The sequence below is a fragment of the Anolis sagrei genome, chromosome 2, assembly GCF_037176765.1.
Source record: "Anolis sagrei isolate rAnoSag1 chromosome 2, rAnoSag1.mat, whole genome shotgun sequence".
Taxonomy (NCBI): domain Eukaryota; kingdom Metazoa; phylum Chordata; class Lepidosauria; order Squamata; family Dactyloidae; genus Anolis; species Anolis sagrei.
The window spans coordinates 145,281,703-145,296,352 of NC_090022.1; the positions used below are offsets into that span (position 1 = coordinate 145,281,703).

General features: G+C 41.3%; 1 protein-coding gene across 5 annotated transcripts in view; it reads left to right on the forward strand.

Moving 5' to 3' along the window:
• ITGA7 (integrin subunit alpha 7) overlaps window positions 1-14,650 on the forward strand; it is a 55,213-nt gene that overhangs the window by 35,613 nt on the left and 4,950 nt on the right. For all 5 annotated transcript variants that reach the window (XM_060763939.2, XM_060763937.2, XM_060763933.2 and 2 more), the window contains 15 exons: window positions 317-405; window positions 579-706; window positions 2,105-2,200; window positions 3,635-3,696; window positions 4,257-4,426; window positions 5,363-5,512; window positions 5,771-5,883; window positions 7,959-8,148; window positions 9,210-9,293; window positions 9,403-9,482; window positions 9,910-9,987; window positions 10,407-10,509; window positions 11,587-11,769; window positions 12,544-12,642; window positions 14,116-14,229. In XM_060763939.2, the coding sequence (XP_060619922.2) occupies window positions 317-405; window positions 579-706; window positions 2,105-2,200; window positions 3,635-3,696; window positions 4,257-4,426; window positions 5,363-5,512; window positions 5,771-5,883; window positions 7,959-8,148; window positions 9,210-9,293; window positions 9,403-9,482; window positions 9,910-9,987; window positions 10,407-10,509; window positions 11,587-11,769; window positions 12,544-12,642; window positions 14,116-14,229 (1,739 nt within the window). The remainder of the gene's footprint in view (window positions 1-316; window positions 406-578; window positions 707-2,104; window positions 2,201-3,634; window positions 3,697-4,256; window positions 4,427-5,362; window positions 5,513-5,770; window positions 5,884-7,958; window positions 8,149-9,209; window positions 9,294-9,402; window positions 9,483-9,909; window positions 9,988-10,406; window positions 10,510-11,586; window positions 11,770-12,543; window positions 12,643-14,115; window positions 14,230-14,650) is intronic.

Below are 14,650 nucleotides of genomic sequence, written 5' to 3' on the forward strand. Positions count from 1 at the left end.
TTGTGGTACAGAACGGGCAAGGGGAAAGCATGTATATGTCCTGTAGTCGGCTATTAATATGAAGTTGTTGTATAAGAGGCTGAAACTAGGCTAACTGTGCATGAAATATGGGTGTGGGGTGTTCAATGCTGTTGGAGCTGTTTTTGCTTTAATATACTACCATAACATGGTAATGATTGCTTCACCATGTGGTTCATTAGCAATCAAGTATGATTGTGTAGTGTGAACTGGTCATGTCTATGAAGGTTTGTCATACAGAAATGAGGAAGTTAGAAGGGGGCACTGGAGCGTGAGTGAACTATTACTTTCTTTCCAGACTTTGCGGTTGGAGCTCCGCTGGATGGTGATGGCAAAGTCTATATCTACCATGGCAGTAATTTGGGATTTGTCACCAAACCTGCTCAGGTTTGTTTAGCCTTTTCCCTGCCTTGCATTTGGGGTGCATACGTGGTTTTGGGTGCCTTGATATCCCTGCTTGTCTTTCTTCTCTTCCTTTCTGAGCTCTGTGTGCTCCCCCTGAAAAGAGCTTCCAACATGGTGATTCCCACTCTCCTGTTCTGCCCATTTGTCCGCTACAGATCCTGACTGGGGAGAGTGTTGGCATTAAAATGTTTGGTTACTCCTTTTCTGGTGGTTTGGATATTGATGGCAACATGTACCCAGATCTTCTTGTAGGATCACTTTCCGACACAGTAGTCCTGTACAGGTAAGCATTAAAAAAAGAAACAAAATGGAGGTAAATCCTCATCAGTCATTTTTCAGTGAAAACTATATTTTGCACAGTGAAAACTGTAACCCATCAACTCACCCTATTTGTTTTCCATCACTACTGTCACTTTGAATCCCATCCATGGGAAAAAGCAGAATAGAAATTAATGAAATAATAATAATAATAATAATAATAATAATAATAATAATTATTATTATTATGGACACATCAAACTACTCTGGGACTTCCGAATTCAGACAGACAGAGTATTGGAGCACAATACTCCTGACCTCATGATTGTGTTAAAAAAAACAAAGTATGGATGGTTGATGTTGCAGTCCCAGGTGACAGCAGGATTGAAGAGAAACAAATGGAAAAACTGACACGATATGAGGATTTAAAGATCGAACTGCAAAGACTCTGGCACAAGGCAGTAAAGGTGGTCCCAGTCCTTGGCCTGTACTTAAATACAATCAGTGCTGACAAAATTACCATCTGCCAGCTGCAAAAGTCCACTTTACTGAGATCTGCACGCATTATTTGCCTATACATCACACAGTCCTAGACACTTGGGAAGTGTCAAACGTGTGATCCAGTACAACAGCCAGCAGAGTGATCTTGTTTGCTGTGGACTCATCTTGTTGTGTTTCAAATAATAATAATACCTCATTTCCATGTTTCTCTGCCTACCACAGCTCTCTCTTAAGTAGGAATCTGTTAGCCAGGAAATTTACAAATGGGTGGTCTTCCTTTTTTATTGAGAGATCATTTCATCCTATCTTGTTGGAGATAATGAAGTCAGGCTACATTTGGACTACAACTGTAATCTACAACATTTGTAGTATGCTGTGTTGGGTAGGGCAAGAGAAAGTGCTTGGATCAGGGCAGAACCAGTTGTATATTGTCAAGTCAAGCAACAGTACGACTACCCTGGAGTGACAACAGTGCTCCAACAAGCCCTGAGCAGTGAGTGTTTGGGTCACTTGGAGCCCCAGCCACTAGATCCTAGCTGCCTCTCCACCCCCATCTTTTAGATACTTCTTGTTCTCAACAGTGTACCCAGACCACTGTTCGAAAGTCTAGCTATAATACATCAATGGACTAGCTAAATAATTTTCTGAGGCTACTGGTTACCATGGGGGAACTTGAACTATAATCTTTAGAATACCAAGGACTAGATTATTAGTAAACAGCAATCCAAATCCAGATAACTAAGACCATGCTTCACTAACAGTCAAACTTCTATGCAAAAAGGCATCTGCTGTTTAGATTGAACTTATCTTAAGAAAATTGTGATATCAAGTAGTGTCCCAGTCCACATGACTTTTCAAGATTTGAGACTCCAGTTGTTTACAGCTGGCCAATTCTCATTTTAATATCCAATCTCTGTTTTAGATCACGACCTGTCATCCACATCTCCAGAAATGTCACAGTCACCCCCCAGAATGTTGACCTGGAGAACATGAATTGCCGCTATTTTGAAGGCATCTGGTAAGGGGAAGAAAAACCTCTCTTCTTCCACCATTGAACCTCCTTGTCTCTGCCACTCCCCCTTTCTCAGCTGATGCCAAACTGGAGTTTCATGGATATGTTGGCACCTTATTAGCAGGGAAGTGATGTCTTTTCAGCTGTTGAGGGTTAGCAAAGTATGGGACTGGATGCCGTTTTTTTATCCCTTCAGACCATGTCTCCTTACTGCAGTGTCAAAGTTTAGTGGTGTGATTTCCTGCTGGACTTTGGCATTCAGATTGGAGGCTGCAGCTTTGGAGGTCAAGTGTTGCCCATTTCTGTTCTATAGGAATGAACTGAAAAGTTTGGGGGAAATCAAAGCTTTCTATTCTGAACTGTAGGGAGAAATCAAGGTTATTTATTTATTTATTTATTTATTTATTTACAACATTTCTACCCCGCCTTTCTCACCCTGAAAGGTACTCAAAAAGGTTAGCAGAAATGAAAATACCCATCTGGGCTAACTGAAACCCACTTCAAAATATTTGTTAATTATAAAAATGCAGTAAACTGTTCGGGGCTGGGGGGGATGGGGATGTGGATGTGGATGTGGTAGTGGCGGGATTGGGGAAAATACTTGTATTTTGACTGCTGAATTTTGAAAATTGTATGTTTCTATGTATGTATATATATATAATAAAAACAATTAAAATGGATTTAGAAATAAAAATGCAGGATGTGATTAATTATAATTGAAGGGCTTTTTTAATCATGTCAGAAGTGACTTGAGAAACTTCAAGTTGCTTCTGGTATGAAATTTGCTGTCTGTAGAGACGTTGCCCAGGGGATGCCCAGGTGTGTTACCATCCTGTGGGAGGCTTTTCTCATGTCTCCACATGAGAAGCTGGGGCTGATAGATGGGAGCTCCCCCCGCCTTGCGGATTTGAACCGCCGACTTTCAGGTCAGCAGTTCAGCTGGCACAAGAGTTTAACCCATTGTGCCACCGCGGCTCCTAATTGAAGGGTGAAGTGGGGAAATATATCCCTGGTTTATTTTATAGGATGCAGGCCTCATATATGTACAGCACATTCAGGTACATATCTGACCCAAAGAACTATGACACCCACCTGGCAACTCTGTAGCACACCAAGTGAGCTGCTGCTGTCACCAGAGCAGGTCAGCCATATGCTTGTGGACCCTCCTTGTTCACGAATACACCAGACCTCTTTGCTCTGAGCACACATACTATTTCTCACCTGGCCTACTGGCTAGCCTCTTTTATTCAGTGGCAGTGAAAATTCACTCTCCTTGACCATCCTAATCCAGCGCTATTTTTGGACAACGGAGCTATTTTATCAGAATGACTCAAAAGGTTGAGACTCCCAAGTCCCACCCCCTCACGAAATAAGACAGGCATCTCTGTGCTAATTCCTTTCAGTTGCTGAGTGAGTCTCCTCCTCTGTTTCCTTCCATAGTGTGGATGTGAGAGCCTGCTTCAGCTACACAGCCAACCCTCCAAGTTACAGCCCACCCATCAGTGAGTATTGGCTGGATCCTACCAACATTAATGGCTACATAGAGAGCCTTGTGGTGTCCATTCTTCATCCCTTTTAGTGTATACTTGATATCATAATGCCAAGGGAAGTGTCACACTATTCAAATGTCCTGTGGTGGCATTTTCACCATATCCAGCATTTCAAGACTGTCTGCAGGATCAATCTATTCCAGTGGTGGATGCTGCAAGGCAAAGGTCGTGCAGGCATGAAACCGCCCTCAAGTCAGCTAGACTTTTGTTGGAAGATAATGCTGCTGTGTCGTATAGGGTCCATCTTCTAGCATTGAAACCAGTTTGCTACCTCAGGAGTGGCGTTGAACATTTTTCCAATACCAGTTGAATTTGGTTCTGCATGTGGGAGGTGACATCCAATCCTTTGCCTCGGGATTAGGTTAGCCCTTTGTATGTACCTCTTGGTGGCAGGCAAAGAAGCACCATGAAGTTGCAGGCCTCAGCCTGGACACCAATAAAAGGCGCTTCCTACTTCTTCTCTCTCAGCATCTCCCCTAACCCAAACTCAGAGCTTCCACTCCTTCCTTCAGCTCTTGAATACACTTTTGATGCTGATGCCGACCACCAGGAATTACAGCGAACTCCCAGAGTCATCTTCCGCAACCGGAGGACCAGCGACCCTGAGCATCAGTACTCAGGGACAGTACAACTGCCCCAACAACATGTCCGTTCTTGTGTCAAGGCCACAATGCAGCTGAAGGTGAGTCTGCATGCTAAAATATGAGGGGCACTAAGGGAACGGTCAGCATTTTAGTATCACCCACCCAGGATAGTTTTCCAAGCTCAGCAATGTCAGAAAAACTATACATGAGGAAGAGAATATGAGAATTATTTTGCTGCCTGGAGACACATAATCCTTACTTCAAACTCCATAGCGGAACTAGAAGTAGCTGAACTAGAAATGTTATTCTGACATATTCCTCATTTTTGGACTAGCATGCAGTGCAGAAAAAGAATAAATTTAAACAAAAATTATATATGGCACCATGCCCAAAGTCCTTATGTAGTTGGCACATGTCGGTCATCATGCTTAACAAATAATATAATAATAATAACTTTATTCTTATACCCTGCCACCATCTCTCCAAAGGAACTTGGGGCAGCTTACAAGGGGAGAAGCCCACACTGCAAATAAAAACAGCATTAAAATCAATAAAATAAAAACATAACAATCATAAAACATCATATTAAAATACAAATAGTTTGAAAGGGACATTAGAAGACAAACTGTTGTCCTTAATGTTTGACTTTCATTTGAAACATGTCTCTAGATTGTTTTTTTTAAAATATTTGAACTTATAGATGTGCCTTTTAAAAACATAGCTGCTTGCTCATAATTCTTTTCATTCTTTCATTTCTCTGTTCAGCCAGTGCAGCAAGCCCTTGGCATATTTAATGTTTTAAAATTAACAAATAACAATAATATTTCAAACAAATTGCATTTCAATGTTCCCTAATTTATCCTTACTATTAAGCATCTTTACCATTCCTGTTATGCACCATGTTCTTCATGAGATATGGGCCATTTGGAAGGCTGAGAGGCAGGGACATGACTGGCATTAGATGAAATCTATTTAGAACTTATTGCATGGAGAAAAAGGGTTCCCTGTTCTTAATCTGATGATCTTTATTGCAGGATCATGTCCGTGACAAGTTGCGTCCTATCATTGTGCTGGTGAGCTACAACATCAAGCATACACGCAGCAGACGCCAGACTCCAGTTGCTACCCTGGGCGCACTGTCACCTGTGCTAAATGCTCTGCCACCCAATAGTCAGAGAACTGAGGTAGGCAAACATATCAGAGTCTTGACTGATTTGCAATAGTTCTTTCTTTTCCTCCCCTCATTCTATGGCTAATGACAAGAGAATAGGAGAAGAAAAACCGGAGCTCATTCCACCTACACCTTCAGTGCTCTGGACATGAGCTGGAGCTTGAGCAGCATTTAACTTCTACCACAAACCTTTCAAGAGTGCCTTGGAAGTTGCACCCCCTTTTTCATTTTTGTGCCCCCCTTATCTTTTGGCCTTCTGTTCCTCCTACAGGTGAATTTCCTCAAACAGGGATGTGGAGAGGACAAGATCTGTCAAAGCAACCTGCAGCTGAGCCATAGGTTCAGTTCTCGTATTGATGATGCTCTCTTCCACCCCCTGCCCAGGTATGAGTGTGATCCTGCTTCTCTGTTGGCTCTGGTATCCTTCATTTAGCACTAACAGTGTAGGCGCTGCACAGTAGGCATCAATGAGCAAAAACACATGTGATTCTACATTCTAGCATTCCGGTTTGCATGGAAAGGGGATGTTGCCAAGGTCAGTTTTAACAGGACAGACGTTCATTCCTTCCTCCAAATCCATTTGTCTTATCAACAGTGGAACCGTGGAACCAAGGCTTTCAGGGTCAAAGGACATGACCTTTTAATTTATTGAAACTGTACCATCATCCAAGTTTAAGATCATCCTGGGAGGCCCTGGTCTCGGTCCCACCTCCTTTGCAGGTGCGGTTGGTGGGAATGAGAGACAGGGCCTTCTCAGTGGTGGTTCCTTGTCTATAGAACCCCCTCTTCAACGAAATCAGATCAACCCCATTTCCTGACCTTCAGGAAAAAAACTTAAGTTGTGGTTTTGGGACCAAGCCTTTGACCAGTAATTGGAGCAGTGCAATAAGTGACCACGAATTGATGTGATTGACAAATGGAATGGCTCTGGATTAAGATTTGGATGGTGTGATTTTAATTGATGTTTTATTAATTGATGTATTAACCATTAGGTTTTAATTGTAATTGTTTATTTTATGGACTTATATGTGTTTGACATCAAATTGCTGCCTGTGGTAAGGCCACCTTGAGTCCCCTTCGGGATGAGAAGGGTGGGGTACAAATGTGATAAATAAATAAATTTGTCACATCTGAGTATAGCTACAAATCCTCAGTGTAGTTTTAAATATGCAGGGTTTTTTCTTAAAAAACATGTATTGTTATGAGTTAGCTCTGTAGTAATACACAACATTTTGAGGTGGATTTCACTTGAATAGTATCCTATATATTCGTTCTAGAAATGGTAATTAAAAAATCAACCCCCCAAAAACTGAGTCAACTTATCCACAGGTCAATGTAAGTACTGTACCTTAAGACTTATTTTTAAAAAATAAAAATAAAAAACCATTCCCTTCTCCGAGTAGAGTGGTGAAAGGTGAAAGTGTCTGTCTTGGAAGAACCTAAAAGATGCTCCAATTCCTCTAATCTCTCCAGCTCAGCACCATTCCTGGCCTTTCTGAATGCCAAAGTTGGAAAATGGTGGTGGCAGCCAAGGACACCTTGCCCCAAGGAGAGGGTGGTACTTTCCCCTCTCTGTAGAATAACCCTTGACTTATCTACAGATCATATCAAAAAACCTGCCTTAGATTTATATTTGACTGTATAGTAATTAAGACAAATTTGCTTTACAAAACCCTTCTGTATGCATATAAAAATGGGCAAAACTGGTTTGTTGCAATTGAGCAACACAGTTGCCAGCATTTTTGCCTTCTTCTTGGGAGTATGGCTATGGAGACTATGATGATAAGTGATCAAACCTCACAATATACTGTGAAAGCCACCCACTACATGGCTACCAGGCTCCTCCCAGTGGACTCAAATCAAGGAAAAGCTTTATGAGAACTACCACTCCTCTTGGCATCCCCCAGCAAAAACAAGGGTATCCCTCTGGGTGGGTAAACCAGGAAATCCCAACTGGATCCCCCCCCCCCCCCGAGGGTCTTCCTCCAGGGGCAAACCAAGAATGGGCAACTTGGAAGTCCCTGAACAGACTCAGAAGTGGAGTGGACAGATCAAAAGACAACCTGGCAAATGGCACTACCTAAAAGAATTTCACACCTTGTGTGACTGTGGAGCAGAACAGACAACTCCGCATCTGTATACATGTCCACTATTCCCTGCCTATTGTACAGAGGAAGAATTGTTGGAGGTTACAGACAATGCCATTGCTGTTGCCCGTTTTTTTGTCAAAAGATATTTGGCAGCCTGCGCTCCTACTATTTTTATCAGTTTTATTCTAATTTATGCAATGCTTTTGATATGATATAAATAAAATATACCAATATACCACCAGGCATAAATTCTCTCCTCATGCACTCTTTAAAGGAGTTAGTTGGCTCAAGAATTCCTCCTTTGAAGTTGTTCTGTTTTGTGATTTCTCTAGTAGGGCTTTCATGAACGTTTCTGTTCCTTTCCTCCAGAGGTGATGATGGCTTGGACATTTTTTCCATGACTGATCAAAAAGTAGTAGCCCTTGAGATCTTCATCACCAACTTTCCTTCAGACCCTGATAATCCCCAGCAGGATGGAGATGATGCTCATGAAGCCATGCTGTTGGTCTTTCTGCCACCTACCTTGCCTTACTCCGCTGTGCGCCCCTACAATGCCTCGGTATGCTTTGGTATCTGCTGCAATGTATCCAGTTGGGTGGGTGGCCAATAAAAAAAGGAAAGAGCTGTCCTGTGGGACTAGCTGACTACTGTAGGTCTGATGGCATTCAGAACTGTTTTTCCAAAAATGAGGCAGGTATCTTTGGGGCAGGGGTGTTGAATGGTGTTTGAAGGCACCTCAGAGGGATGTACAGAGGGATATACAGTTTCACTTATTTTGGTCTTGTACATAAGCATTTTTTAAAATCATAATTTTACCATCACCCCAATTTCACACACATACCCAGGCAATTTTTCATATTCTGAGTCTCCCTTTAATAACTTTATAATAACTTTATTTTTGTACCCTGTCTCCGTCTCCCCGAAGGGTTTAGAGGCAGCTTACATAATGTGCCCAAAACAACACATAAAATACATACACAATGTAATGAAAGATCAAACCAATAACAAATAAACAATAATTTAAGCTCAAAACATTAATTTAATAATTTAAGAAACAAATATGTTGCAAAGGTGCTTGAGCAAAAGCTACTGTTTTTGTTGTTTTCATGCTGACAAAAAGTGCTGGCATTTTGTTTTCCTGCAAAGACAAATGATCTTATAGAGGACCATTTCTGATAGTATCCTGATATGCTGAGATACCTTTGTTCTGAGAATATGCTTTATATCTCTTGTGTGGGGCTATTGATCATAGAGACTTTAGAAAAGAAAGGCTTTCAGTGATAGAATAGTTGCTTTTGGGATTCAAAGGCTTCTGTTCTTCATAGCTGCCCTGGCATGCTAGGTTCAGCATTTTTGACACTACAAGGCAGTATGTGGATAGGTAGTTCTGCTGGGTGTAATTATAGGTAAGATGTTGCATTGCTGAAAGAAAGGGAGAATGGCTCTGCAAAGTGAGATGCAATGAAAAGTACAAGAGAGATTAAGTCAAACCTGCAGTGATTTGTTCGGCTTACACCATATGGTACAGAATTTTGATTGCAGTGATGGTTTTGTTTAGGAACAGCACACAGTAATATTCAGCTCTTGCAAACATATGTTCAATCACCTTCTATTTTACAGGGGAAGACCCCAGCCTGTGTGTCTAACCAGAATGCCTCTTATGTTGAATGTGAGCTTGGGAATCCCATGAAACGTGGAGCACAGGTGAAGTACAGAGTGACAAAGACAATGATTACTTCCACATGAGTAACCATCTCTGTTTTGTCATAATTCTTATTTCTGAATTCCCTACCCCTTCTGCTTCTCCCCTCAGTTTCGGTTCTACCTTGTTCTCAGCACCTCTGGCATTACCTTGGAGACTGAAGAGCTGGAAGTGGGGCTGGAGCTTAGCACGTGAGTGGTGCTTTCTTTCCTCCTAAGAGAGATAAAATCAAAGGACATTGCAAGACCCTGCTATGCAATTTTATGAAGTCAACCTTGGTCATGATAGTTCAGATCAAAGATCTATCAGGTCAGGTTGCCAAACCTGTAATAGCTCTTGAGCAATGTGAGGGCCCTTCCACACAGCCCTATATCTCAGAATATCAAGGCAGGAAATCCCACATTATCTGAGTTTGGACTCAGATAACCCTGTTCAAAGTAGATATTGTGGGATTTTCTGGGATATAGGTCTGTGTGGAAGGTTTGTTCATGTTTTAAAACTGTTTATCCAGGTCAGGGTTTGTGAGGCATCTACAGGAGATATTGAACTGTTTACATAGGGAAAGAGAAGATAGCTGATTAACATCACCAACTCAATTTTTTTTGTTTTTGCGTACAGGACCTCAGAGCAGCCTGGGTTGGCGCCTGTAGTAGCACGTGCCCGTGTGGTCATGGAGCTTCCCCTCTCTGTTACTGGGTAAGAGCCACATGGGAAGACTTTACATTCTCTTCCATTGTCATGTAGGCCCTGATTTTAAAAGCAGAAAGAGCTTTCTTTAGATTTCTTGCCAACACAGTGTATTTAGTTGCTGAGACAATTCAACTTTTAGATCTTCATGGCTACACACCTTGTGGCTGTCAAAAATAAAATCTGCATGCATATTTTTTATCTTTTGGGGAATTCTGGGTTACCTTGTTGCAGAGTTTGTGGGAATGGATTTGGTATAAGACATGACAGCTGCCTGAGCAGCCTCTGAGCTAGCAATGGAACATGTTTTCCGCTTTTGAATGATGAAATCCAAAGAGAATTCAACTGCATGTGCTATGAATCCCTGGCATAGCTCCATGCACCCATTCCTGTTTTGTTTTTGTTTTTTTTACTTTATCTTTCCCTAGAATGGTAGAGCCACAACAGCTCTTCTACAGTGGGGAGGTGCGGGGTGAGAGTGCCATGACGAACGAGAGTGAGGTGGGCAGTCCTGTGCGCTACCAGGTGATGGTGAGTCGTCTAAAGATCAGAGCTTTGCTTATAACTGAATTCATTAATTTCTTCTCTTTAATAATCATAATAACTTTATTTGTATCCTGCCACCATCTCCCAGAATGGAGTTGGGGTGGCTTACAGAACAGCATATCAAAGTTCCATAAAACACATAAAATACAAATAAATTACATTGACACTTATAACAATAACAATATCAATTAAATGTAAAATCACACTCCTTAACCCAGTGGTTCTCAGCCTGGGTTAATCATAACAGCTGGTAACTAGCATTTACCAGCTGTTATGATTTATGGGAGTTTAAGGCCAAAATATCTGGGGTCCCACAGGCTGAGAACCCCCCCTCCCCATGTCTTAGACTAACTCTCATTATCAGAAAGCATCAGTCAAACACAGCAGGGACTGTCATGTTGGGTGGGGGCTGTTTTACAGCAGACTAGTAGTTATAGTAGGAGTGAAAATACTTAGAGCCAGGAATTGGAAATCTTGTATTTTTGGGTGAGAAGATGTGATGCATCCAAACCAGAAGAGAAATGCGGTTGATAGCAAAGACTCAACAGTAAATACCAAGATACACACTCACTTATCTCAGATGCCCTATTCTATGAGAAAGGCTCATGGGAAGAGGTTAAGCTTTCAGTTATCCTAATCAAGCAGATACAAAGCAGATTCTTTGTTTCTTTAAGCATTCTGGAAAATAGCTGAAAATTTGCCTTTCTAGTACCTGGTTATGGATTAATTAGGGAGTTCATTTGTTCTAGTAACTGAGAATACAGAAATATTGAGAAACATTTACACCAGATTACAACAAACCATAGTCTTCTGCATATATCATGCATGGAGATTGTATATCTGGAGATAGAAAGAAAATGGTAATTGAGGCATGGCACTGTGCAGGGATAGCAAATCTATGATTTAGATATAGCCAATAAGGAGAGATGATGGGAATAGTAGTCCTTCTAGAAACCCATTTGTTCTCAGACCCTGTTGTAGGGGATTGGGTGAGGAATGTTTCCTTCCCTTTTGGAAAGCATTTTCCCGATTCACATTTGCCTCCTTCTCTCTTGTCTCCAGGTCACAAACAGGGGTCAGTCACTGAACACCCTTGGCTCAGCCTTCCTCAATCTCATGTGGCCCCATGAAATTGCAAATGGGAAGTGGCTCCTCTACCCCTTGAAGTTAGAGCTGGAGGTATCAACACAGCCTCAGAAACGCACAACCTGCAGCCCAGAACCTAACCCTCTGCGTCTGGCTCTGGTAAGTGTCATGAAACTGAGACAACAAAGGAGAACAATTTGCAGTGGTTAATGGCCTTCCTATCCCACTTCTTCAGAGGCAAACACAATCTTAATATAGGTACCATGAGCTGCTAAATTTGGGACTATCTGATCTGCTTGTGGAGGGAAAACACGCATAAAGAACAGTTTCTTTGCCTGCTCCTTCAGTGGTTCAAACAGTAATCATTTATTTTTGCAGTTATTCTTGTCTTCTCTAATAATCAAATTCGAAACAATGACCTGTCAAAAAGGAAACACCCTGGTTTGCAAATTTTGTGTTGTTGATATGATATTCACAATCCCAGAAATTGTGAAATACACAATCGGCTGAATCGTGTATAATTCAATTTTTAGAAGTGTAGGCCTATTTGCAAGTGTTAAGGCATTTTTGTGTAAGCTTGTGTGAGTTTGCTCCACAAACCAAAGCCCAGTCCTGCTGTTTCACATTACATCTATTTGAAAGCTTTGTCTTGTGCTGTGAAAATAGAAATTTGGTTTGTCTGCAGATAGTGCTATCCACACAAAAGAACAATCATGGTTTTTGTTGCTTGTCATGTCTAAGCAAACCAAATGTCCACCTGAATCACTGATGAATACATTTGTCAAGTTGATGAACTGTGTTTTGGGTGCATGCTTGAAACCTACATAGCAAATGTGTTGCTTCTTTGAGAAAATTATAGCACTGTGGTGTTTGTTTTGAGAACAGAAAATGCCAATATCTGCAATGCCCCTAATCCCCTGTTCTTTTCTTCAGGAGCATACTCATCAAAGTAGGAAGAAGCGGGAGGCTCAGCAGACAGAGGCACCCAGCAGGCCACTGACTTACTGGGAGAGGCGGAAAAATGCTACTTTGGTGAGTGGGACTCTGTGCGAGGGCAGTAGCAGGGAAATTACCATGCAAGGGGAAACCCAGTGCACAGCATGATATTCAATGACACCCCAACTCCACACACAAATACCCAGGCATAGAAAAGGAAGATCCGCTAAGGCATGTCATTATAAAAGTATAAAATGCTTTTTAGATGAGCTTCTTTGTCAGAAGCTTTGTTAAATATGCATGTTGCCATACAACTAAAATCCCTTTTCACGCTTGTTTTCCTAGTGAAAGTTTTCAGGTAGACTAGACTACTTCTTCTTAAAATGTGGGTCCTCATCCCAAATGTAGTCCCAGTAGCGCAATGAGTTAAACCCTTGTGCTGGCAGGACTGAAGACCGATATGTCACAGGTTTGTATCTGGGGAGAGCGCAGATGAGCTCCCTCTGTCAGCTCCGGCTTCCCATGTGGGGACAGTTTCTCAAATCGCTCCACACACACACACACACAAATTGGACACCATCTATTTACACACATTTGTTAGTAACAACCTGCAGTGTTTACAATTGACTCTGCAAAAGAGGCTTCAGCTGTACTCTACAAAAAAGGGACTCATACTGTTTAGCAAGTCTTGCAAATGCTGATTTATTATCAGTAAATATTTGATTTTATACCTATTTTATAAACCTATGTCCCTGGGGTCATGTAAAAATTTCCCAGATGGAAATTGGTCACAAATTGAAATAGTTTTAGAGGCCCCAGACTAGACAATGTCTGCAAATTTTGCCTCTTTGAAGCTATGAGGGTCTGAAACTTGTTCTGGTGGGGTAAAATGAAAGCTGGATCTCTTAGGATTCTAGTGCTTTAAATAGATCATATTCTAGAAACCAGATTCTGCAATTTAAAGCATCAATACAGCCACTCAATCAGCAAGATGTATGAAAAAATGGTGGTTGGTAAGCACTACATATGAAAAGGTTTACCTTAAATCCAGCATGAATTTTAAATGTTACCAAGGTAGCACCATTGGGACAAAAAACTACAGTAGAGTCTCGTTTATCCAACATAAATGGGCGGGCAGAACGTTGGATAAGCAAAAATGTTGGATATAAGGAGGGATTAAGGAAAAGCCTATTAAACATAAAATTACATTATGATTTTACAAATTAAGCATCACCTTTTACAACAAATCAACAGAAAAAGCAGTTCAACACATGGTAACGTTATGTAGTAATTAGTGTATTTACAAATTTAGCCCCCAAACATCACAATATTGAAACAGCTGTGGATCTGGGCGGAAGGCAGACTGTGTTGGATAATACAGGATGTAGGATGAGCGAAGGTTGGATAAGCGAGACTCTACTGTATGTATCTGCCTGATACTTCATTTTCTTTGGAAGCAGTTCAAGGTTGGAACAGGGGAGGCACTTTATTCCATAATTTCAGAGTAAGGCACAGCCTATGGTTCTTGGCTCTAACACCATCTGCTATCTTTCTTATGTCCTGCTTTAGGATTGTGCCCAAGGCACTGCTCGCTGCCAGCTCTTCCAGTGCCCCCTCCACAGCTTTGACCGCTCAGCCGTCCTCACTATTTGGGGTCGTCTCTGGAACAGCACCTTCCTGGAGGTTAGTCTTGACTCCTCCTGCTGCATGCGAGAGGAATAACAACTTAGGAGACAGGCAGTAGGTCATGTTTTATACAGGGTGTCATGCAGTATATCAGTTAGGTAAAAGAATATAAATTAGTTAAAAAAACTGTTGACAAGACCTTACAATTAAGAAGTAGTAAGTACATCTTTACAGGAGCTGATGTGGCTTAGCCAGCAGTAACAGTGGCTTGCAGTTCTTGACCAGAATTTTCTGAAATGTCATTTTGATGAAATATTGGAGTAAACATATTCCAGAGATAATAGTACTGTATTTTTGCACCAACAGTGAAAAGATTTACTGGACAATTCAGTGACTCTTCCATATCTCTTTATCTAATATGATCACATAAGAAGGAGCATATTATTCAAAATTTGCCTGGGCTTCCATAAGTATTTTT